The 25841-nt window shown below is 39.8% G+C and overlaps 1 protein-coding gene across 1 annotated transcript; it reads left to right on the top strand.

The window, feature by feature from the left end:
* The first annotated feature begins 11476 nt into the window (after positions 1-11476).
* On the top strand, positions 11477-25117 carry WNT16 (Wnt family member 16). Its single transcript, XM_070616431.1, has 4 exons — positions 11477-11931; positions 12122-12363; positions 14207-14493; positions 21251-25117. Exons 1-4 carry the CDS (start codon positions 11708-11710, stop codon positions 21713-21715), a joined length of 1218 nt encoding a protein of 405 aa, XP_070472532.1. The 5' UTR covers positions 11477-11707; the 3' UTR covers positions 21716-25117.
* Positions 25118-25841: the final 724 nt, after the last annotated feature.

The following is a 25841-nucleotide window of genomic DNA, read 5'->3' on the forward strand; positions in this document are numbered from 1 at the left end:
AATAAAAGTTGCCCTCGATTCTGATTCAGTTGTTCCCAGTGTAGCAACTTAACCCTTTAAGTTATAATCTATTTCAGTGAGGACCATATTAAATTTTCAGCACAAGTCTGGTCATACTAAAAGAAAACATACACACACACAGACTATATTTGGACAGTGAATGCTAAGACCTCTCAAGTCCTTTCCTCTACTAAAGAACATTAGCTGATATCATCAAGATTGGAGACTAGAATATTCTTCTCTGGGGAATTTGACCAGCCTAAGGGACAAGACATGAATATACTGGTATTGAAGATTCACCAATAAAATGACCCATCAAGAGCTCCCTAAAATAAAATCCAAAGTCAGTAAGTCCTACACACACGCTTAGAACTTCCAGTTGGCTTTTAAGAATTCCACTTACAATCATGAGCAACAACAAAGGACTACCAGACATCTGAATCAAGCTGCTAAAATGACAGAGCCGAAACAAACAGAATAAAACAACTTAGAAGAAGCAGGGGGAAGAAAATCGCAAAGAAATATCATTAATGTACTATGTTTGACAGAATAATGACCTCCCCAAATATGTCCACATCTAAGCTGGTTTTCCAGGGCTGTCATAACAAAGTACCACAAACAGGGTGGTTTAAAACAACAGAAATTTATTCTCTCACAGTTCTGGGGACCAGAAATCTGAAAAAAGGTGCCCACAGGGCTGCACTCCCTCTGGAGGCTCCAGGGGATAATACTTCCTCGGCTCTTCCAGCTTCTGGTGGTTCCTGACATGCCTTGCGACATTGATCCGATATCTGCCTCAGGCTCACATGGGATATCTGCCTCAGACTCACACGGCCTTCTCCTCTTTCCTGTATCTGTGTCTCTTCCTTTTCTCTCTCTCTTAGGTTCTCTTGTCATTGGATTTAGGACCCACTCAGATAGTCCAGGAAGATCTCATTTAAGATTCTTGATTTAATTACATCTGCAAAGAAAGAAAATTTGAAAAAATCCAAATAAGATTACATTCATAGGTTCTGGTTATTAGAATGCAGACATATCTTTTTGGGGGCCCACCACTCAACCCACTACAATGTCTTAACCCCTGGAACCTATGAATATGTTATCTCACATAACAAAAGGGATTTTGCAGGTGTGATTAAGTTAAGATGGGGAGATTTTCCTGCATTCTCCACGTGGTCCTAATATAATCACAAGGGTCCTTATAAGGGGGAGGCAGGAGGATCGCAGTCAATGAAGATATGACAATAGAAGCAGAAGGAGGTCAGAGTGATGTGAGGAAGGCAACTATGAGCCAAGGAATGCAGGCAACCTCTAGAAACTGGAATTGGCAAGCAAACAGATTTTCCCCCAGGACCTCCAGAAGCAACCCAGCCCTGCTGATCCATTTTAGACCTCTGACCACCAGAACTTTAACATAATAAATGTGCATTATTTTAAGCCACTAAAATTGTGAGAATTTTTTACGGCAGTAATAGAAAACTAATACACATATTCAAAATGATGAGAAGATATCACACCCTTGAAATTACAACAGGATGCTATTTAATTTTAAAAAGGGACCTGCAGAGAACATAAAAAAGAACTCTTGGATCATACACATACACACACACACATGCACACATATATACATAACCACACATACACATGTATACTAGCAGAAATGAAAAAAGCAGTAGAAACCAAGAAAGATGTAATTGAAAAAAATCTCACAGAAATTGGAAAAAACAGATACGGAAAATAGGACAGAACACTTGCAAAAGTTATAGAATCAGAGTGTTCATCTAACATTCACAAAATAGGGGTTCTAAAAAGAAGAAACAAAGTAGAGGAGAGAAAATCAACAATGAAATAATTTGAAAACTTTTTTTCTACAAGTGAAAAACTTGAGTTTTCATATTGAGGTGACTTACTGAATATCTAGACCAATTGATGAAAATATACCCACAACATCATGAAATTTCCAAACATTATGGAGACAGAGAAGATTCTAAAAGGTAACAGAGAAAAACGTAAATTCATGTACAAAGGATCTGGAGTTGAAACATATTCATATGTTTTGATAGCAACAATCAAAACTAAAAACAATAGAATGTCTTCAAAATTCTGAAAGAAAATTATTCCTAACCTAGAATTCAATGCCTGGCCAAACTATCAGGATTGGATAAAGCTGTTTTAAGACAGGCAAATTCTCATAAATTTTATCTCACATACACTCTTCTTTGGGAAGCTACAGGAGTATGTGCTCCACTAGACCACGACACTAAACCAAAACTGAGAAATATATGACTCAGAAAATGAGGTTTTTATATAGACACAAGAAAAATGTGATCTCTGGGATTAATGGTGAAGCAGATCCCAGATGACACTTGGGCAACAGATGTGGAAGCAACTGTTCCAGACTTGAACAGGTCAGAGGACACTGGGAGACTCTGCATCAAAAAGATGATATTGATAGAACTTCTGATTCATCTGAGGACATTTAGCAACTGGTAAGGATTGGGGTTGAATAAGCACAAAGAAACCAGACAATGGGGAAAAAAGGCAAGTGTGGAAAAGGAAAATAATCTTAATATACTATACAGCTTAGCATGAATAACATAATGTGCCATAATAATATAAAAACTGACTGTTGATCTAACCACAATCTTGACATATCCATATCAGGAATATAAAGAATATGAAGTATCCTTCACACGTGCTGCAGTACACGTGAGTGAGGGGGAGGGGAGGCGTAAAACAGGGCAAATCCCCAGCTTCCACAGTGGAAAGCCACAGACAATACCTAAAATTTCAAAAATTAAGAAGTAACAGTACAAGTATAATATTTAGCAAACTGGTAGAGAATACCAAAAGAATTCAGCCAAAAGAGCTGCAAGTTAGTACTTCTGAAGAGGGGTAAATGGCAAGAGAAGAAGTGGAAAACTGCTGTTTTTCATTACAAGACTTATACAATTGTCTAATTACTGCATATATAAGATTTTTTAAAACCTAGGGTATTGTGAGAATCTCAGTGGGATGATCATTTTATTTAGGTTGTTTTGCAAAGTTCCGTTGGTTCACTGTTGTACTCCTTTGATTAGATTACTGAACGGTAGAGTTTAAATATTAGGAAAGGAGGCGCAGAAAAGAGTCCAAGACTTGCTGAGGGCTACTGCATAAAACTAAGCCACAAAGATAAAGACTGCCGCACGAGCTTAATCTTTCTAAGTGGTTTTTCTGTTTTCTCCAGCTGTGAAATATATTTATGACTTTCAACTCCTTTTTTTTGGTTCGTTTTTTGAATTCCAAGACACACCTTAAAGCAAGCAATTAACAAAAATAACCCTCCATCAAAAGTGTTATCAAATGACTTAAATTATACTGAAAAAATTTAGTGTATTTCTTTATATGCAATCAAAAGCAGCTATAACATGTTTTGTCTAGTCTGAAAATTTAGGCAATTGGTCAAAAAATAATTATGCATATTAAATGAATCAAAATGTTTCTTCTGCATTTTTATTAGCATCTATATACATCAATATTACAATATATTTCTCAAATTTAGCCTACTGATTTTAAGCCATCTGTTGATTATCTATCTTGTGATTTCTCCTCATCCACCTTTCTAACCTCGTATTAGTTACTCAAGGCCACCCAGCATGCTTCTGGGCCACTTGCCTGAGATGACAATGCGTGAGGGATCCTGAATTACTTTTAATGTTACCAAAGAAAACCACAAGCAGAAAAATAAACCTAATAATGTCTTGTAAGGTTTAAAAAGTAGAGGAGGACTTTACTGAGGGACATTATGATTTTTGGTGAAACCATCCCTCTGCTCCTCTGGGTTAATCTGTACAATCCAGGGTGGCTGATAAGAAGACACCACTCTGCGGACCACGACTTCCAAGTGCGGAAGTGGATGGTGCTCAGTGAGCACTGATGTGCCCTATGCAAACCCCTCCCCACGCCTACACCTCACGGCTTCCGTGAAGGTTCTTAATCTGCCTGCGCATCTATTTTGAGGGCTTGCAACACTACATTTTACAGTAAATGGCAGGACTGATCAACTTGCTTTCTCTGCCCAAGGAAGGAAGGACTTCCGTCAACATTTCTGTACTCTCATTTTTTTTTCTATTTGTACCCTATTTCCCTCCTCATTGTTTGCTCCCCTCTTCTGGAGAAAGAGTGGCCAGTCAGTTGGTCTCCATCAGCTGTGGGTGCTTCAAAAGTAGGGTTACACTCGGTAAATAAACTGATCCTCATAAACCTTTCTGACAAATCTGTAGCTGTGCCATGTGCTCCTTCCCTCTTCATAGACCTGGACATCCTCAAGTAGAGTGAGCTCACTTCACTTCTGGTTGCCTCACCCCAGCCTCTTCTCTCAGGTCCAGCTTCTCAGCCTGAGACTGGGTGGATATATTGGATCAACCTCACTTTGTCAGCCTTGCTGTCTTCAATTGAGGGGGAAGGAATAGGAAACTTCGCTTTGCATAATCCAGCTCTACCAGGAAGCCTTACACTTCATAAAGTTGATACTTTGCCCAAACTGGTTCAGTTCTCTCTGTGCATGCTTTATCCATCAGAACCCCTGGGGCAAGGAGGGGAGAGGAGTATGAAGGGTAAAATTCCAGAACCGAGCCCCACCCTGGACTGCCAACAATTACTATAAGATTAAGATATGCTAAGGGCCAAATCAGTTCCTGAAGGAAAACTCCTTCCAGGCGAAGCCTGCCATAACTCAGTTAACCCATAAGGCAAATATTAGTTCTCTCCCCAAAACAGCATTAAAAAGTGGCTCCACTGAATTTGTCTGGTGCTGGTTTCATGAGTGTGCCCTGGGGATTCCAGACAATACGCTGGTGCTAAAGTAGCAACTGGAATCTTTTACGCAGTCAGCCGGACCCAGGCTCTGTTCTGGCATGTGGCCCGGTATATCAATATTGTGGTTTTCAGCCCATTTTGGAAGCTGCTTCACTAAGCCATGTGATAACCCCAAAAGTTGGTCTGGCACCAGAAGACTTCATCAGATTGCGAACTTGAGAGCCCTCGAGTCGGCTGTTTTTGTATTGATGCCTCCCTTCCCGTAATCATTAACAGAAGGTGAGAGGGCTGCAGTTGGAACACGCCTCACACCTAGTACGTAGTTTGTGTTTATGTCTCTGAACCCTCGTAAATCTCCTGGGCTCTGAGCACTTGCCTACTCAAATAAAAGCATTCTCCGGAGGAAACTCCAGTAAGAGTTTGAGTTATTAGCCTGGCTCAACAAACTTACCTGGAAGGAGCACATGGCACAGCTACAGATTTGTCAGAAAGATTTATGAGGATCAGTTTATTTACCGAGTGTAACCCTAGCAGAAACCGAAGCTGTGAATACTCTAGACATAGCCGTCCGGTGGTCCCCTTGGAACTTGTGCAAATCATGTGGCACATACAAATGCAATGTACTAGGTACAAGTCATGGCAAATTTCCAATTGAAAAGTGGGAAATTAGTAGATTATGTCAATGCTGACAGCTCTCAACTTAATGCTCACTGATTCCACTGTTATGAGAGGTTACTTATCTTTAAAACAACAACGACACAACCGTTATTGAATGCCTACTACTCACTCAGCCTTGTTGTAGGCAAAGGGGATTGCAAAGAAATTACTCATACTCTTTGATTTGAAGACATTTATAATCTAATTAGTGAGTTGCAATTAAGGCACATAAAACTATCAGAGAGCAAAAGTAAATCAAGCGATAAATTTTCTGATCGGTCCCTCAGATGATGTAGGAGTCGGGCAGAGAGAGACATCTTATATGGTTAGCTGTGGAAGGCTTCCTGAAGTGGTATGACCTAAAGGAAGGGTAGGTGGGTTAAGTGAAAAGGAAAGAAGAAAAAATTCTAGGCATGGGCACAGTGTTTCTCAGGAAATTGAAATAGAAACATGCAGGCTCTGCTTATGGAGAAGGGAAGAAAAAGTTGAGCTGCCGAGGGAGAACAAGTATGAGGAAATAGAGTGAATTTAATCAGAAATGACTGCTATGGACAAATCCTCAATGAAGGATTTTAGAAGTCACACCAATGGGTTTAAAACTTAGGAGTAAATAAGAAATCACTAAGGATGTCAGTCAGAAAAGAGAAAAAATTAAGGTCAAGTTTAAATGTGATTCACCTCCATATGAAGATTGAGACGTGAGTAAACACCAAATGATATTTGTTACCTGGCCAGACTGAAACTCCACCGTGACACACTACCCACTCCTAATGAGGACAGTAGCCAATGGTTCAACATCTGAATGACAACTTTGAACACAAAAACAGTCTCAGCATTTGCTGATTTTTGATGGGCATTTTGTTGGCAGAAGGATATGTATTACATCATAACAATTAAGTGTAGTTATGTGGACCAGCAGTTAGAATCAGACAGACACAGTCAAGTCTTTCTAAATGACTTTTGCCTCTAAGTTTTCTCCCGTAAAATGTGAGATTGTTTGATTTTAGTAAAAAAAGAAGGAAAGAGAAAATTTCTTTTTTCCATTATAGACACCCCAGTGATCACTCCATAAATAGTACTCTAAAAAATGTAAATGCAAGATTTTTGACATAGTTTTCTTGATAACTTATTAAAGTTGATAATAGCTCATTAATTGAGTTGTTTTGTTTTACAATATTCAGGAAAACTTTTTGAACACGGATTTTGAGAGATTCAACACTCTCCACGAGTTTCAGTTTTGTGTGTTTTGCTCGCCTGTGCCCTCTGGCAACAGTGACCACTCTTGTTTGTCAAGGGTTGTTTTCACTTTTATTCCCCCATTCCAAAAAGATTGCATAATCTGTACAAATACCATTCAAGATAAGCCCCCTTCTATTAACACTTTATGAGGCTTCTTCAATCTTAATTTCTAGGACAAGCAGACAAACAAATTTTGCTTTCGTAGTTGTGGAAATTTAAAAAACAAGACAGCATCCTTTTCCCACTCCTGCTCTTTCTCCTGGTTCTGTCACTGGTGTCTCCTCTGCTGCTCCAACTCGGTCATTCCTACAGGCTTTTCTGGCCACCAAAGGATAGCAGGACATCCAGAATGCCATTCTCCGCCCCCGCCTGAAAGCCAGTGGTCACAAGCCTGTGCTTTGTTCCACCCTGGTAGCATCCAGGTGGAATTTAAAATAGAATGGATGGGGACCCAGTTATGTAAAAAGTCACCTCTGGTCTTCTGTTGTATCATGGGAGTTAAGACCAGCTGGGGTGCTTCTGGTATCAGTTTCCAGTACATAAGTCTCTGTGATCTGCAGCAGAAATTCTTACAACAGGGCCCTTAGAAGTCTCGTCCTCTGATGGACTGCCAGAGGCGGACTCCAAGGCATATCTGGGAAGGCAGACTTTTTTGCTGAGTTTCCCAGGGACTGAGAGAAAACTACCAGAAGGAACAAGCTCTCCTGGGGTCTAGGCTAATAATTACAACTGTCCCGGGTGGGAGGTGGGATTTATTGCTGGCCACCTACTTATTTGGTTCAGTTGGCTCAGCTGGTCAGAGATGACCAGAGACAGAGATTCAGTCCCTCAGGAGAGCTCCTTTGAGTGAAATAAAAATGCCGAAAATCTGTTCCTTCCTGGCCTAAATCTCCTTTTCCAGATTATAGCTCAAAACACCTTACTCCCTGCTAGAAAAACGAGTTCAAATACATGCCCTCCTTGTGGAATCAAGAAGCTACAGATGCTTCAGCAACCTGTGCAAACTTGAAGCCATGTGGTGCTTTTCTTAACAGCATTAATTGAATTTTAGGTACCTGGGTTCATGAGATGACAAAACATCAGCTCCCACTTATGAACAATTAATGATACGAAATTTACAACATTGTGTAGATAGGCGCACCTGAAGCTTTAGAATAATATGTGATAACACAGTAAGCACCAGGTCATAATCTATTGGCCAGTCAACATTTTGTCCTCTCTCCAAATTACAGCATCAAAAATAATAAATAGGAAATGACCTTCCTGTTGGCTGCTAAAGAAATAAACAATTTGAAATGTGTAATTGTGCATATGTTTGGATTACCCATCATTGACTTTATTCACAACTCTAAATAGAGAGCATAATCCCCACTAATGATAGCAGAGATGAACCACTTTATATTAAGAAATATAAATTAGATTACAAAAGAGCTCCTCCCTTTCATATTCCAGGATAAATAAAATATCTGTAACTTCTTCTATCCTCTAAATAAAATTTCATATGATCTGAAAAGATTATATTTTAAAGTTCAACCATTTAAAAAGATTTCTGCAATTAAAACAATTCATTTTGACTGAAACCCAGAAGCAAAAGTGAAGCTGAAGATACAAGATGGGGGTCAAAAAACTCTAGCTTGGGCCACCTAGGAACTGGCCCCCTCTCTCAGATAGATAAGCTCTTGTCGATGGCTAAGGTTTCCTCCTCCTAGGAGTGGAAATCCACTAGCAAATGCAGTTTCTCCCCACCCCACCCCACCACTACATACCACCACCTACAACCACACACAACATCTCCCTCCCTCCAATCCTATGGGAACTCCAGTAAGAGATTCAGATCTGAAAGAGAGCTTTTGACAATTTTACTGGTGAGAAAATTGAGGCTCAAAGTTGAAATGAACTGCCCAAGACCAGAACCTGTTGACGGGAGCCCCAGTCACCCAGCTTAGCCCAGTGTTCTTTCCACTGCTCCTCCCAGCCCACAAAAAACAGACAGCAAAGCGGGGGGCAAGGGAAGGGCACTCACGCAGACCACCATCTGCCTCACCTCAGGGAGACCTCCTCAGGAGACCCACCCATTGTCATTTTTGTCTTCAAAGAACAGAACAACCCTTTTGACGAAGAGATCTGTGAACTGTGATATAAAGAACCATGAGATACAAAGAGAAATTTAGACCCTGAGGCCCAGTAACCTAGGATTTGGTCAGAAAAAAAAAATGTGGTTTTTAATTAGGTTATACTGCAGTATGTTGTGGTAGAACGAATAAGGCCTCTAAAATAAGATTGATTTTTGACTCTACTACTCACTAGCTGAGTGACCTTGAGGAAGTTTCTTAATCTCTCCAAATTCATTTCCTTATCTACAAAACGAGTATCAATTTTGGGGGATTGAAATTTTGTGTGGAGAAAGAGAGAGAGAGGAGAGAGGCAGAGAGAGAATAAGAGTGAGAACTGGGGGCACAGAGGAGGGTCTCAGTGCGTGAAAGTTCACAATGTCTGACACAAAATATCCTTATTGAGCTGCATCAACTCCTGGAAATAAGACTCCTTTGTTTAGAGATCTGGTCAGAATGACCCCTCAAGGCTAAGACCATACAAAAGAGGTACACGACTACTCAGGCCCTGAAATTGGGTCTTCGATTAGAAAATGGTTGACCCAGTGGTCTTAGACTCTAAGAATAGGATTTTCTGGGTGTTCCTCTAAAGGCTTTATCTGGATGCCTGGCCAGGGCTGGATCTCTAGAGTAATAAAGAAAGTGACATTCAGAGGACTCCCTCTTGCAAACTAGATTATGAATCCTCCTATGTGTGTTCATGGCACACTACACTTCCCCCATTTGTCGCACTGTATTGTAATTGCCTGCTGACTTGTCTGTCTTGCCAACTAGACTGGGAACTCCACTGCCATTTCAGTTCAGTGCTATCCCCACTTTTCAACCCTCAATAGAGGCTCAATATATATCTTTAAGTAAAAAATATCCAAAAACTTCCTTAAAACATCTACCACCATTGGCCCTAAAATCAGTGTAAAGTATTAATGTTTTCCACATCCCCAATCTGAAACTGCTTTCTCCCCACTCCCTGCTTTCCCTGAAAAGGAAATCACTTCTCTAGTTTCAACATTTAGGCCACTTAGGTATCTGCTCAGGCTGTTCCTCATCATGTTAATCCATTCGATAAACTGTGTTCAAAACCAGGATCTCATGTACTGGGCCCAATGGCGGGGGTACCACAATGAATGCTCCATGATCCCTCCTGGAGAGGCTCACAGAATAAAGTGAGTTTGGATGAAGGCTCTGAGTTTCAGAGAGGCCACTAGCCATTAGCCAAAATATTTCTGGATCAGTAACTACACCCTATCATCAACTTGACTCTTTAAAAATTACAATGTGGCTTTAGGATCTGGTACATAGTGTTCAGTCAATAAATATTTGTTGGATAAGAGAATGAATGGGATAGGATGGGAAGTTCAGTGAGATTTTAGTGCTCTGGGCTGATATAGGAGATATGCAGCAAATAAAATCCTTTATTCAAGCATAAAGCAAGTAAAGCAAATCTTTTACTTGAGCAAGTCTAGATTTTGGCACCCACTAAACAGGTAGGTCCACTCTAGAGTTTACTAACATTTCAGAAGTCCTCTGAGGAGCAGGTTGATGCCTCTCAGAAACGTTTCCTGTCACCAACTGGATGAGGCAGGGCATTCTGATACCACAGCTCAGCGTGTCCCATTTGCCTTCAGACTTCTCCCTGAGATCTCCTAGCCAGCAAAAAGCCGGTTAACGAAACTTCCTAAACTGCCAGGCACCACAACACTCTGCTGCTCCCAAACTCTCCGGGCTTCGAAGAGTACCTCACTGGAATCTATACTCTCCTTCACTGATAATCTCAAATTATTTTGTTTTAGACTTGTCTTCATGGCTGGTTCCCCCTTAAGGGAAGGGGTCTTGTCTTTACAAATTCCCACAGTACCAGGCACACAAGTAGGTGTTTAATAAAGTAAGTTTTTACAGTTTGTCTTCAGTGTGTATCTAGCCCTGTCCAAGGTCTCTAGGAGAGCCATAAGGTGAACCGGGAGAAGGGTAAGGCCACCCCCTCGTCTATTCGGGAGCTCTGCAGACAGCTCTCACTCACGTTCCTTTTCTGTCCTCCATCTTCTGACGGTGATCTCAAGGACTGCAGAAAATAAGACAAACCGGGAAAACGAAATCATATATCACAATTTAAACATGGTAGATTAGATGCTAGGCTGGAACCTTCCCTTTCACCAAAAATAAATGCCAACCTAAATGACGACGATCTTAAGCCTGACAGGATTTCACCCGTCCTCTAAATTCTTCTGACGCGTTGAGACCTCAAGAAGGGTGTTGAAAGGTCAACTTGTTTGGTACCAACTCTGACTCAAAGATTACTGTCCTGTGAGGTGAAGGACAGGAAAGACACGGGGAAAGTGAGTTTTTCCAGCCGCTCCACCCGGAGGGCAATTAATCCAAATACGATTGGCGTGGGTGGAACTCAAACATCTCCCATTCAGCCCACGCCTTCACCCAGGGTTGCTAAAACAGAAGCGCTCCTATCAGTCTTGGGGTTGAATCAATACGTCTCACGCAGAGATCCGCTCTCAGGAGACTGTGACAGGAGGAAAGGTCAAGAACACACCCGGGTTTGACGCGCTGTCCAGGAGCAGCAGGCCCCGAGCGCCCCCCGCGGAGCCTGCTCTCAGCCAATGGGAGCTTGAGCTCCGGGGATGATGAGACGCGGGGCCGAGGCTGGGCCAATCAGGCTCCAAGAGCTGCCAGGGGGAGGAGATGGGAGGAGAGGCCGGGGGCGATGGAGACAGAGCTACATCAACAGAAGTTTCTCACCTTGGAATGCGAGGGACGCTCCCGCATCTCCTGCACACCTCCAACTGCGTGCAGGAGGAGGGCCCCAAGCTACTTTCTCCACCTCCTCACACTGCTCCCTGCAAGCCAGAAGGAGGCTGCTGAGAGTCCCTATCACTCCTGGCCGCCTTTTTATGTTGTCTGCAGGGGGAAAGAAGGCGAGGGACAACTTGGTGCTGGGAACTGACCTCTGGCCTGGCGGGCTTCTGGGAGGGGAGAGCAGAAGAGGAGTGACTGGGGCTGGGGGACTCCATGCGGGGGCCATGGACAGAGCGGCGCTCCTGGGACTGTCCCGCCTTTGCGCGCTGTGGGCAGCCCTGCTCGCGCTGTTCCCATGCGGAGCCCAAGGAAACTGGATGTGAGTATGGGGGCAGCAGGGGCTCATGGGGTGTGTGGCAAAAGGGGTGTCCAACCTCAGGGAACTTTCAGCTGAGGCGGGGGAGGAGGGGCGGGGACCCTAGGGAGGGTGACCTAATTTTCCGGAAAACATCTGGGATTGGGGAGGAGAGCAGGGGAGCGGCTTAGCCAGGGGCGGCCGTGTCTTACAGGTGGTTGGGCATCGCCTCCTTTGGGGTTCCGGAGAAGCTGGGCTGCGCCAACTTGCCGCTGAACAGCCGCCAGAAGGAGCTGTGCAAGAGGAAACCGTACCTGCTGCCGAGCATCCGAGAGGGCGCCCGGCTGGGCATTCAGGAGTGCAGGAACCAGTTCAGACACGAGAGGTGGAACTGCCGGGTTGCCGCCACCGCCCCGCCGGGCACCAGCCCCATCTTTGGCTACGAGCTGACCAGCGGTGAGTCCCAGGACCCTCCGGGCCAGCGCGGGACGGAGGGCTACAACTCCTCCAATTCCTGTAAATAAAGTAAATAGTGCTCGCGTGTCCCGTCGCTCTCTAAATCCCAACAAAGTTCTTTCCGTGGACGGGAATTGGGAGCGACGAAAGCCAGTCCCTGGGCGCAGGTGCAGTCCTGAAGTGGGGTGACTCCCCGGGTCCAGAGCGGGGCGCTTGGAGCTCTAGCTCTTCCTCCATCCGGCGGCGCCTGGCTGAGTTGGAGAAAAAGTCTAACACTCCACCCCGCCAACCCCTCGGACCTCGTAGCGCCCCCCTAAGTGGGTGACCAGCTGGAGAAACATGATGTCGGCAGCAGGGAATGCTGCTGCCGCATCTGCTTTGATTTAAGCAGCTCTGCTGTTCACCGAGCCCTGGACAAGTGGCTAATTGCAGCTAAGCCCCACGTTTGTTGGCTCCTGGGAGCACCGGGTAGACAGAATAAAGGGGATTTCAAAAGGGACTGTCCTGGACAGCCCAACGTGCGGCTCACGGGAGCACGACTCCTTTGGCTCTCCCCTCGGTGCTCTGGTCCTTCTCTCTCTTCCCTACTTTGCGCACACTCGCAGCGCGGGAAGCTGCAGGAAACTGTCCCACTTCCACGTGCCTAGTGATTTGGTAAGAATAAAGGTACAGGGAACCACGATTGTTCCAGGAATATCAGCAAATTCAAAGAATTTTAGGAGGTGGGCGATGAAAGATTCGTTGTTTTCACATTTATTTCCGTTCTGCCTCCACCTTTGACCTTTCCCCACCCGGTCCCGGCACACACCACCGCCAAAGCGTTGCGTTTGCCCCGCTGAGTTTTGGCCGGCACACCCTTCCGAAGGAGCCCTGAACCCCCTGCCGGAAAAAAAAAAAAAAGATACGTTCTTCACAGTTGCTGAAATGCAGAGGCATCGGCTGTTGAAAAGGTTTATTGGACAACCGGCGCGAAACTGTTTCTGCTCCAATCTAAACATCGCTAAAGAAAAAAAAAGTCGCCTGCTGAATCTCTTCTAGTCCATTTTATTAATGTTTTAATGCGACTTTAAGTTTTCAAAGATTTTAGCTAGAACTCTATTGCAGGTGTGCTAAATACTTATTCAACAGTTTTCCATAACTTTTTTTTTCTTTGCTGGTGACATTTCAATTATCTTTCATTGCCTTTAAGACTGTAAGAGGATTAGCTAATACTTTATAAAGTATTCAATTGTTTCATGTTAATATCAGTGATTGTTATCACGATAGCCTAGAAAAAGAAAAATATTGATCCTTGATGTGTAAGTAAACTGTAACACTTTTACTAATTGCTGTGGTCTTTGCTTACTTTTAATTTACATTCTGACTCATATTATTTATACACACAAAGTCACAGCAATTTTTTCGTGTTTTGTGAGAACACATTTTAAATTTAAAAAGAAAGGTAATCTAGACTCCTTCGGGCATTGTATTACCATTTACAACATCCATGCAAAGGATTTTAAATTCAACGTGTACTTATTGAACTTTTATTGTCTATTAAGCGCTGTGCTGAGCTAGGTGTTTAAAATTTTAAAAGTAAACAAATAATTTTCAGGTATGAGGACAGTTTATGACATACAATGTAAGGAAATCCCCTCAAGTGGGATATTGAAAATTGGTGTTGGTTTTCTAAAAGACTAGATCAATATGAAATTGTCTTTTCTAAATATGCACTCATTAAAGCATCCATTGTAAGCAATTGAATAATTGCTTCCCTGGTAAGAAGATAAGTAGGAGGCTTTGTTATTAACATAAACAGCCAGAGGTAAGGCTCTTTCATTTAGCAATTTATGTTTTATTCTAGGCACCAAGGAAACAGCATTTATTTATGCTGTGATGGCTGCAGGCCTGGTGCATTCTGTGACCAGGTCATGCAGTGCAGGCAACATGACGGAGTGTTCCTGTGATACCACCTTGCAGAATGGCGGCTCAGCCAGTGAAGGCTGGCACTGGGGGGGCTGCTCTGATGATGTGCAATATGGCATGTGGTTCAGCAGAAAGTTCCTAGATGTCCCCAACAAAAACACCACGGGAAAAGAAAGCAAAATACTGTTAGCAATGAACCTACATAACAATGAAGCTGGAAGGCAGGTATGTATTAGAAAATGGAATAGAAAACCAGTGCCTCTAGGTAAATAATACCAGGATTATACATCTGGATGAATCTGTCCAAATGGTTTAAAAAGCACACAGTTGCAGTCTCCTTCTCTCTCTATATATAATTCTCTCTCTCTGTATACATGTGTGTGTTTATTATATATGTATAACAGCAAATATATTCAATAGACAATATAGGTATTTTTCATGAGCTTGTACTGTCCACATAGATTTAGTTTAAGTTCTCTATCTGTGAGTTGAATCTTGTTATAAAATGTATTTGTGATTGTATAATTTGAATACCTGAAAGACTAATTATAAAATAATAGATGTACAAGTGTCTCTTGGGTCATTTGGTTCCACCTCTTAGCTGGTTAGCGGTGGAGCCAGAATAAGATCTACGGTATCTACCTTTCTAACAGGACTGAATTAAATTTTATTTCCTCAGATTTGAGTTTTGATTATTTTTTTAAATCTATTTTTTACTGAGCGATGGCTCCTAAACATGTTATCAGTTTTGTCCTTACTTTCTCTAGGAAACATTCTTGAACACATTAGGTATATACAACTCAACTAATATTTTGTGTAAAACAAAGTTTTTCTAAGGGAAGTAGTTATTTTATTTTAAAGCAATGTAGATTCATTGTAAAAATTGAGGAATACAGATAAAGGTAAAGAAGCTATAGAGATTAAATGTATGGATATTTTAAAACACAGATATTAGAGATTGAGGGGGAGACAAATTTGAAGAACCACCATCTAATTAACTTCTTTTATGAATTCTGGATTTTTAATACTAAGTTTTCTTAAAAGGAAATAACTTTGAAGCTTAATTTAACTTTCATATGTTTACCTTAATGAATATTGACACAACAAAGTTTGAGTTCTACAACAATGGTTAAATTGCTTGGCTATTCATAGTGACTTTCCTAAAACAGTTAAAACATTTTTTACGAATACGTATTTTCTATGTTATAACGATCTTTTCGGGACAGGAATATCAGCATATATCCTATATTATTGTAAATATCCAGTAACTTATAAAGGTCCGAATGTAGTCACTGCAATCTGTTGCATTCTCCTGAAGTAAATTAAAACAAGTTGCAGTATCTCTCAGGAATATTTATAGTATATGTTGCATTTGTTTTACATTTTTGGAAAGTAAATAAATGGAACCCATTCAGAATAGTTGCAAGTTTCAGCCAGTTTTCTTTACTTAACCACTTTGGTTTAAAATACAAAAGCACAAAACTCAATAAATATCAACCTAACACTTCAAATTCAAATTTGAATTTTCAATTCAATCTGAATATGGATTAAAAATAGCAAAATAGAAAACAGGAAAGTCAGTAAATAGCTGTGCTTAGCTTTTTGTACTTTTGTTTAGAAATTTTAAAAGTTAATTTATCTCACTAAAATAACTCTTGCCCAAGATAATAGTTATGCACATGTCTCTTCTCCTTAAATTTTTACTTTTAAAAAAATTAAATAAATGAGTTTTTGCTTCAATTTCAATATTATCCAATAAAGGAATTTTTATTATTTCTCACATATTAATATAAAAGAGGCTAAATGTAGTTAGCATATGTTCTTTAACACTCTAGAGTCAAACTAGGAAAAACATCAAGATAAGTCAAATTAACATATTTAAAAATAAGAAAACAATTAAATGAATATTTATTATCAATTTAGACTTTAAGTCTTTTTTAGCCTTTATTTAAATAATTTGGTAGAAATTTAAAAATTTTTAACCGGAAAACAAAACTCGGAAATTCATGTTATGATTAATTCTCTTGAATAAAGTCATCTGTGAACTTATGAAAAACCCTAAAATGTGTTTTTTATATTAGTAATATTAGGCAGATATTTAGTTTTATTCCATCTCGTGTGTTTCAAATTAGGTAGCAATATTTGCCTCTGTAACTATTAACTTTGATCTTAAACTGTTATTGATATTCTGATTTTATTAAAAACATACAACTATTCAGCATTAATTTTAATCCACTGTTTGTTGGCAGAAAACAATCTCCTCAGATTACTGAGGTTTTTGCTATTATTCTAATTATGCAGAAAATAATGCAGCCTATGTATTTATACACATTTTGTTTAAATTTCAGAATTTTCTGTGCTGAATCTTTTTTTCACATTGGTCTAGATGGAATCTTAAAATATTACAAAATATTACCTGAGTAGTTTGAGGGTACCACACTGGTGTTTTTGTTGGTCTTTTCTCATGAACTATTACAATTCAAAGAATTTTTGTATTTTTCTTTCCATTGGTGGCCAAAAAAAAGAAAAACCACCATCACCACCACAACAACAAAAGCCAACCAGGTTTCCAGGTTATTATCTAATATGGAAGAACAAGCAACTCCATTTTAAATATTGGCAATTCGAATTTTAATCTAATAGGCACATTCTTCTGAGTGAAGTTCAAGGTCTGCATCCAACTGAGGTTGATTTTCCTCGTCTCAAAATCCCAAACTCAAAATATAGGAAAGCGTTCAGAGAAATGTGGGTACTGGCGCTTAGTAGTGCTATGAGCAGGATGGATGATTTTCTAACCGCTGACCTTAAATACTCTGATTCCCACTTGGTTTCTGACACCATTCCTAAAGTTATGACTCCAAGAATAATGTTGCTGAATGCTGATTGGATAACAGAATGATGTGATGTCTTCCAGGGGCAGAACTTCTGGGAATAATGTGACTTGGAATATTTATGGGTATTTCTTTTGGTGTGCTTAAAATATTTCCATTCTCCCCATGTCCACCTCATAAACTTTCAAGTTTCTCTACCCCATAATTTGTTTTATGATGAGTAACTCAAAAAAGTGGGAAGGGCCCAACCCCAAATTTTCATTGACCTGTTTTGAGAATATTTATAAGTACTTAAACAACACATGAGTGTTTTGCTTTTCAGCAGGTTCAAATATATTTTTAGACAAAAAGGGACAAAATGGGTCAGAGGAATAGGAATGTAGTCATTCAACCTTATGTCACGGTTTTCATAAAAACTTAAACAGATCATCTGATAGTTGACAAAATGAAATGCTCGTCACAAAACGTTCCACAACAGTTTTTTGGTCATTTCTGTAAAGTTTGGATAAAGCAATATACTGGAAAACAATCACTGCCTGCTGTGTTACCTCTGAGAAAAACTGTGGGACCAATCACTCCTTAGACAGACTCCTTAGACTTAAATTAAGTATTAATGATACGTCTTTCCTACTTCGCTTTATTAGAAATTTATCAAACCAAAACTTAACACAAGGAGCCCGTAGATTAAATGCTACCCTCCTAATTGCTCTCCCATAGTTTAAAAATACCCACCCAAATGTGCACATCTGTTTGCAATAGTTAACAAAACATTCCTCTGTTAATATCGTTATAAACCTTAACAACTCAACTAGAGTAGAGAAAGGAATTTTCTCATAACCACACACAACTCACTTGGTTGCCATTCTCTTTCCCTGTTAGCAGAAAATGACTGTGCTATCGCTGTAGTCAGAATGGCTATTTGACGTTAATTAAGAATCCTAGCTGAAAAGCTTCAGACTATACTTTTTTCTGGAGTGTTCATGCAATATCCTTAAATATGCTTGCATTTTTCACTTTCATTTTTCTCTGTTCTACTGAAATTATTCTGGTGCATATAAAGACCTTATGTCATATATCTCCAACTTTCCTTATGTACGACAAGTGTCTTAATCGTGTTGTTTATTTTTCCGTAAAATTGGAGTAATAAGTAAGTGCTACTGCTACCTACTATGTGCAAGGCATTTCTTCCTATAAAACTAAATCAAATGAAATAATTTATGAAAATGTGTTCTAAGAAGCACTAAGCTCTACAGAGTTAAACTGTGTGTGTGCGCGTGCGTGCGTGTGTGTGCGTGTGTGTGTGTGTGTGTGTATCTGCCCTTGAACTCTGCATTTCATCAGCTTCTCCTAGTAGTGATTATATTGCTTTATTTTCATCCCTATTTGTCCAGGTTTCTTCCTTGGAGTATTATGGGGTTATAATCATTTAAATTGCATGTGAAGTTATTGGGATTCTTCTCCTTGAAATTTATTTGTCTTTCTATCCTAGAATATATATATATATCCTATATATATACATATATATATATATATGATAAAAATACTATTTCTTTTCTTGTACTTATTGTTAAGGACAAAAAGGTAATGGGATTGAAAGGTAATAGAATAAAACTTCTTAAAAATATCATCCCTGAAAAGTTGTAGTTAACTCCAGCTATTTAAAAGTTGCTAGTTTTCTGTGGCAGGAAAATCTCCCCAAAATTCTGATACAAATTCAGCAGGTGATGTCATGGGATTGAAAAAGGATGTCTTCTTATCCTTCTGACCTGTGAAGTAGCGTATCACTCTTGTGGACTAACACGGTTGTGGGCTGAGAAATCAGAGGAGAACCCAGCCGGATCAAGCTCTCTTGCTACCATTGACCTTCAGGCAGTGACTCTTTTGTTTAAAAAGGTGGTTTTTATTACTTTCTCCGGATACAGGTTACCAGTAGAGGATGAGTTAAAGTGTTCAAAGGAGCTTGACTAACTATTCAATAAGCATTTGGTGAGCATATACTGTCCTCCATGCTCTGCAAATTGGCAACACCATACTGGATGTCTGAATTGGTTAGTAAAAGAAACACTTGGCTCCTCCGTTAAGATCCTGAGTGAGGGGCAGCTTTAAATCACTAAGTGATGACTGTGAGGAATGTTGATCAGGTTTAAACACATAAACATACATTTTTAGATTTTTTCCTTTCTTTCGACAGCTTGTTTTGTTATTACCCAGCATTGATCAAGTTATCTTTTTCTTATATCCTTTGGGCACTTACAATCTGAACAAAACTAGGCAGATTATATTAATATGAATATCTCTTTCCCTGGAGACGTTTTAAAGAATTGTGAGTATCCAACGCATAAATTTAACCAAATAAGCTTGTGTGCCATACTTTATAAAATGCTTTCAGGTCATTGAAAGGTACCTTTTGCCCGAGTTAATAAGACATAGACATATCTACTCTCTTCTCAGTTTTATGCATTGAAAAAGTGCTGTATTCTATAAAGGACAGGGTTTAAATATTATTCTGTTTATTATTTTAAGCGCTAAGAAGAAGTATCAAATACTGTAAAAATTAATACCATATGCTCTCATTCAATGTTGCAAATATTATAAATTGTTTGAAATATTCTGTCTCAATCAATAGTTGAGAAACTTTAGTTAATTTATTAGGATATGTAACATTCCGCAAACGTGTCAATGTCAGGTTTGGTACAAAATAGCAAAGTATAAACCTCTGTCATTTTATAGTTTTGATAAGAACTGTAAGTGGAATTTAAGCTGTGAGATTTTCCCCTTTTTTGGTGAGATTACACACATAATTTACAAGTTATTGAATGGATAGATCAGTTTTTCATTTTACTCAGCATGTTGACAGAATGTCAACTCTACAGCTAGTCCAAAGGATTTGTTAATCTGCTCTGCCATCCTCTGGGGATTGAAGGAAGCTGTGCTGACCAGTCTGGTATGTAAGAGATTAAGACCCTAAAACTTTTGAAATCTCTATATTGTTTTTCAGCTGTGAGCCCCATTGAAATTTTATGTCAACTCTTATTGTACTTTCTTCTTCAGAGAAAAGGGGCATTTATTTCGACCTTAATATGTGTCAGGCTCTTATGGAGATATGTAATTTCCTTTAATTCCTCAGTTTGAATAAACTAAACTCAGCATTTTGAATTGAGAAATTACATAAATATTATCCCTTTTCTGTGTTAGGGTGGTGCTACTGATCCATCAAGGATAGGACATATGTTTTGAGTTAAGTTTCCAGAGAAGGCAAAGAATTTGCTGGGAGCAGCCACAATCTCCAGCTCCTTCTCCTTTTGACCAACTTAAGTTGATTAGTCAGGGTTTCTCATGTGGTCTGTGACCAGGGGATGGCATGTCCCCCCAAGTCCCCGGGAATGTAACTGACTTTTACAGCGATCTAACCTGAGAACTCTCTGTTCAGTAGATCTCATCCTTGGATGTCCATTGGAATCATCTGCGCAGCTTTGTACAAGTACCATTGCCTGGACCCCACCTCCACCAATTAAATCAGTCTCAGGGGTTTCAGCTTTGGTTATCTGTAAAGTTCCACAGAAGTTCCCATGCACTACGTGAGCTGAGGATGATTACTCTGTCAGTGCTTCTCAAATTTTAATGTGCACACAAGTCACCTGAGGCTCTTATTAACATGCTGTGCCTAAGAGTCACCTGAGGATCTTTTTAAAATGCAGATTCAGATTCTGTAGGTCTGGAGTGGGGCCTGAGAGTCTGCCTTTCTCACAAATGATGCTGATGCTGCTGGTCCATGAACCACACTCTCAGTGGCAAGGTGCTAAATAGTCTCAGGAACATGGAGACCTGCATGAACATCCTGCCACATTCAAAATTAAAGAGGAGATTAGAAATAAAAGTAGTTTCCCTTCGCTGTCTCAGACAATCTCTGATAACAATATTAGCCTGGTCCACTACTTTAAATTAGACTTGGCAAAGTTTTCTCTGCAGGATCAAGCAAAGGACAAAATATTTGAACCCAGGCAATCTTAAAGGTCCTTTATGTTCAAAACCATCATTTTTACACAGGAAGAAACAGACCCAGAAAGTTAAGTGATTAGTTTAGTCATCCTTCTGTTGTTGAGTAAAACACTTCATGAAGGATATTTAACATAAATCATTGTTGTTTTCAGGCTGTCGCCAAGTTGATGTCAGTAGACTGCCGCTGCCACGGAGTTTCCGGTTCCTGTGCTGTGAAAACATGCTGGAAAACCATGTCTTCTTTTGAAAAGATTGGCCATTTGTTGAAGGATAAATATGAAAACAGTGTGCAAATCTCAGACAAAATAAAGAGGAAAATGCGCAGGAGAGAAAAAGATCAGAGGAAAATACCCATCCACAAGGAGGAGCTGCTCTACATTAATAAGTCTCCCAATTACTGTGTAGAGGATGAGAGACTAGGGATCCCAGGGACACAAGGCAGAGAATGCAACCGTACGTCGGAGGGTGCAGATGGCTGCAACCTCCTCTGCTGTGGCCGAGGCTACAACACCCACGTGGTCAGGCATGTGGAGAGGTGTGAGTGCAAGTTTATCTGGTGCTGCTATGTCCGCTGCAGGAGGTGTGAAAGCATGACTGACGTCCACACTTGCAAGTAACCACTGCATCCAGCCTTGGGCAACACTCCTTGGTGACATACAGCGGGGTTGCCATCCAGAGGATGCCTCTCCTGTGCACTCCTGTGTCGGAATTCTCCAATCCTTGGGCCACTCTCAGAGTTCTCTTTACCTGGTCGATGTCCAGTCACACACTGAGCATGTGGATTTCTTGGGATTCTAAAGTTGAAAAGATCTGGGTTCATCTTTTGGTGGTTTGGAGAAAATATATTGACATACAAGAAAGATGATTTGTCTTAGTTTAAGGAAGAAAGGATAGGAAAGAGCCTTCATGCCAGAAACCTGGTCCATAGTCAGGATAAGAGCCTTGAGTATGGAACTCAGCTATGGAACTCATGGGTGAATATAGTCATTTTTAAAAGACACTTCTTATAGCAGCAAGGAGCAGTAAACATGAATCTCATTTATTCTTCTAGCATTTCATATGAAGAAATCATACTGTTAGTGCGTAGAAACAGAAGGTGTTGAAAAGGTAACGGAAGTGGTGGGTGCTTATTTACCCTTTCATGCATTTCAAAAAAAGGCAATTAAAAAGAATCTTCTTAAGTGATACGATATCCCTAAAAATGTTTGTTAGAGATCTTTGGTGACAAAGGAAAGAATCAAAATGTAAAAAGTAAAACGTATGATTTAGATTTTAAGTGGCTTTTAACTATGAGAATTTATCTAGAAAAAACATCAGTAAGGTATATAGCAATCTTTGATCTTTGGCTTCATACTTTAATCATAGACCAGTTTCTACTATTAAAGGCCCAGCTCTGAAATACTGGGTGAAGAAGGGATCCTGGAAACATGTGGGAAAATTAGAGATAAAAATATAAAGGGCTCTCATACATTGTAAGGAAAAGCACCCTTTAAAGGTGTAAAGACAGTATTTTGTACAATATTTTGCTAAAAAATTTTTATATTTTGTAAATACAGTATTTAAGTTATATGATATATATAAAAACTTAAGACATTTATTGCCAAAGCCCAAGAGCTAAGACAATAATTTTCTCAGAAATAATATTAGCTTGTTTCTTTTCATACTATTATCTCTTTTTATACATTGAAAAAGAAGTTAATTGAGCAGTTAGTTATATGGATGTGTATTTCTCGCCAAAATGACAGTTTTATATGTTATAGATTTAAATATGCTACAAAATATTGAGAACTGTGTTATTTCAGCAGTCAGATTAGTTGAATTCTGTTTTTAATTAGTTATGTTTAACTTGTAAGGTTATTATAATAAATTATACAGTAAAAGTCTTAACTGGGAAAAAGAATCTAAATCAGAATAATGATCAATTTGTGGATTTGATATCCTGGCTATTTATTGTATTGTACGTAATGCTGCATTTCCATGTGAATGTTGAATGGTCTCTCTTGCTTTAGTATTCATGCATGTATCTTCATCATATTTTACAAAGTTCCTGGTGAAAATTACAAGGCTATATTTAAGGTTGTATTTTAATGTAAATGCTTATGTTTTTTATGAATTGTTAAATATTTCAGTATTACATAGAAAAAATAGATTTTCTAAGTTCAGAATGGACAAAGAAAGAATATCCTTTTTCTTATAAGAAGCTAAAGAAATGTTCCCCTGACCACCAGGTCTCATTTTATTTCCTTTCAATTTTATTTACGAAGGTAGAGTGATAATTTGTGAAAAAGAGCAAACCCGTGGAAAATGTCTCCAGCCTAATACTAAAATTAAAGCTGAACATTTATCCGTGATCCTTAAAGTTTAAAAACATTATTATTTACTGAATGAGAGACTCAGAAATGACAAATGAACAAATATAGTACCTATTTAAAAGAGTGGTTTACCTTTCTTTTGCATCCACTGATTAGAATAATCTGAAAAATAGACATTTTAGTGGCTTTTTTTCCAGAGTAAATCTATTTTATCTGCATTGACAATAAGCACTCTTTTTTAAAAGATGTAGACTGTAGTTCCCACTAACGACGAGTTTCTTCTGTTAACTGGAAGACTTTTTATAATTACCTTACCAACCGATTGTGAGAATCAGACAGTCTCTAATTCACAAATACCCAATTACTCTTCAGCCATTGGTTAAAAACACTGATGCCAACTCAGGCTCTCCTCTGGCTTGCCTGAGCAGGAACTCCTAACTCCCAAGCTGTGTCTTTGGGTTCTTCTTCTCCTTCTCCTCTGTGGCATCACCATGGTAGCCATCCTTGAATTTCTCACCTACCTGCTTCACCGGCTGACAACCTGGCTTTAGCCCATTTCCTTCCCACTCCCCATCATGGTAGATGTAGCCCATGGTGCTCCTGGGAATACAAGTTCTGGAGCCCAAATATCCCTATCCAGGCTAGGCTATTTTGCCTGTGTTGTTTAGGGCTCTTTATGTTGCAAATAACAAAAAATGCAATCCAGGCTGACAAACTTTAAAGGAAATGTATTGACTCAATACTTGAAAAGTCCAGAGTTGTGACTGGTTCAGGGGAAGCTTGATCCAAAAGCTCACACTATGTTCCCAGAGCTCAGGTCTCTCCATATCCAGCCTAAAGAGGTTGGCTTCTGTGGTGGTGTCTTCTGCTTCAGGCTCCACACGGCACTATGCCACCACCTCCCCCCAAGCCCCCACCCCCAGCAGCTCCAGGCTCTCTGCTTTTCTTAGCAACATGGCTGCCACCCTTCCCTACCAGACCTCACATTCTCCTACCACACCTCACATTCTCCTACCACTCATTCTAAGGAAACAGAGAGAGGTACTGTTTTGAGTTGCTCACACAAGGGAGAGGGAAAATTTTTCTTTCTCAGAATTCCCAGCAAAGGTCATCATTGGCTCTGATTGGTTAGTGTGCCCCCCAATCAGAATGGCCATTGGAGGTTGGGGTGGGCTGATAAATACACTGATCTTAAGGCAATCAAGACCCATGTGGGAACTGACAGTGGGGTTCATTCCAACTAAACCCAGGCAGCTTGAGAATAGGAAAGAGGTGAGTCCATAGAGAAAAATCAGGGTGTTATGTTACCATTAAAAGGTACCCTATGCTGGGCAGCACAGACAGTGGATGCCCTCAATTCTAGTGATGTGTTTAGGAAACAGCTTTCTGGTATCACATGGGTCAGGCTCAGAACCAGACAAAGCACTGTGGCTACAAAATTCCTTGATTTGTTTAAATGCCCTTGATGATGTTAAAAGGGAATGGGAGGTACTTCAGTATATTCTTTTTCAACTTAGGAGCTCATCTTTTTTGTAAATTCGGAACTGCCTAATACAGGCAATGATGATTGTCTTGAAATAAAATCAAGAAAAACATATCAAATGGCATTATCTGTAACCTCTAGATAAGGAAGTTGGCTAATTAAAGTATTTCCCTGATAGTAGGACTTTACAGAAAATTAAAAACACTTTCATTTTTTTGAATTTATACAATTGCATTATTTCCTTATTTATGGTCTGGATGACAGTAGTTTGTTGTTGTTGTTTTTTTTAAGAAACTATGATAGTTATATTAAGAATAACAATGGAATTTAATTATATGTTAGATGCCATGAATCTATTTTGCAGCTTTGTAATTTTTTTTTAAAAGATTTTATTTTTCCTTCTTTTCCCTAAAGCCCCCCAGTACATAGTTGTGTAATTTTAGTTGTGGGTCCTTCTAGTTGTGGCATGTGGGATGCTGCCTCAGCATGGCTTGATGAGCGGTGCTAGGTCCTCACCCAGGATCCAAACCTGCGAAACCCTGGGCCGCCAAAGCGGAACGGGTGAACTTAACCACTCGGCCATGGGGCCAGTCCCTGCAGCTTTGTAATCTTGATATTCACAGTAAATATTGTAGAAACACACTTTAATTTTCCAAAGTACTGTCAGTTCTGATACGTTTGGTTTTACTTGGTTTAAAATGTGGAAGCAGAAAAATTTTCCATCAAAATGTTTATTTAAAGGCAATTTGGTGAGTTGCTGGTACTTTTTACATTACCTCCCAAAGGCCATCAAAGACTAAGGAACTAAACCAATCATTTGGAGCCAGTCAGTTAGTTATCCAGAACACTGTAATCCTCTTAGCTGACTTGAGGGAAGAAAAATTCAAATCATATCTCCAGGAACCATGGATATTCCTCAAGACAAGCCTTTCTTAAGGAAAGCTGGCT

The sequence above is a fragment of the Equus przewalskii genome, chromosome 4 (assembly GCF_037783145.1).
Source record: "Equus przewalskii isolate Varuska chromosome 4, EquPr2, whole genome shotgun sequence".
Classification (NCBI taxonomy): domain Eukaryota; kingdom Metazoa; phylum Chordata; class Mammalia; order Perissodactyla; family Equidae; genus Equus; species Equus przewalskii.

Bases quoted from the DNA above. Each gene is read 5' to 3' on its own strand.
- WNT16 (XM_070616431.1), top strand. From the start codon at position 11,708: ATGTTGTCTGCAGGGGGAAAGAAGGCGAGGGACAACTTGGTGCTGGGA. The intron at 11,932-12,121 runs GTGAGTATGGGG...CGTGTCTTACAG, and splicing joins GGAGCCCAAGGAAACTGGAT to GTGGTTGGGCATCGCCTCCT. The intron at 12,364-14,206 runs GTGAGTCCCAGG...GTTTTATTCTAG, and splicing joins TGGCTACGAGCTGACCAGCG to GCACCAAGGAAACAGCATTT.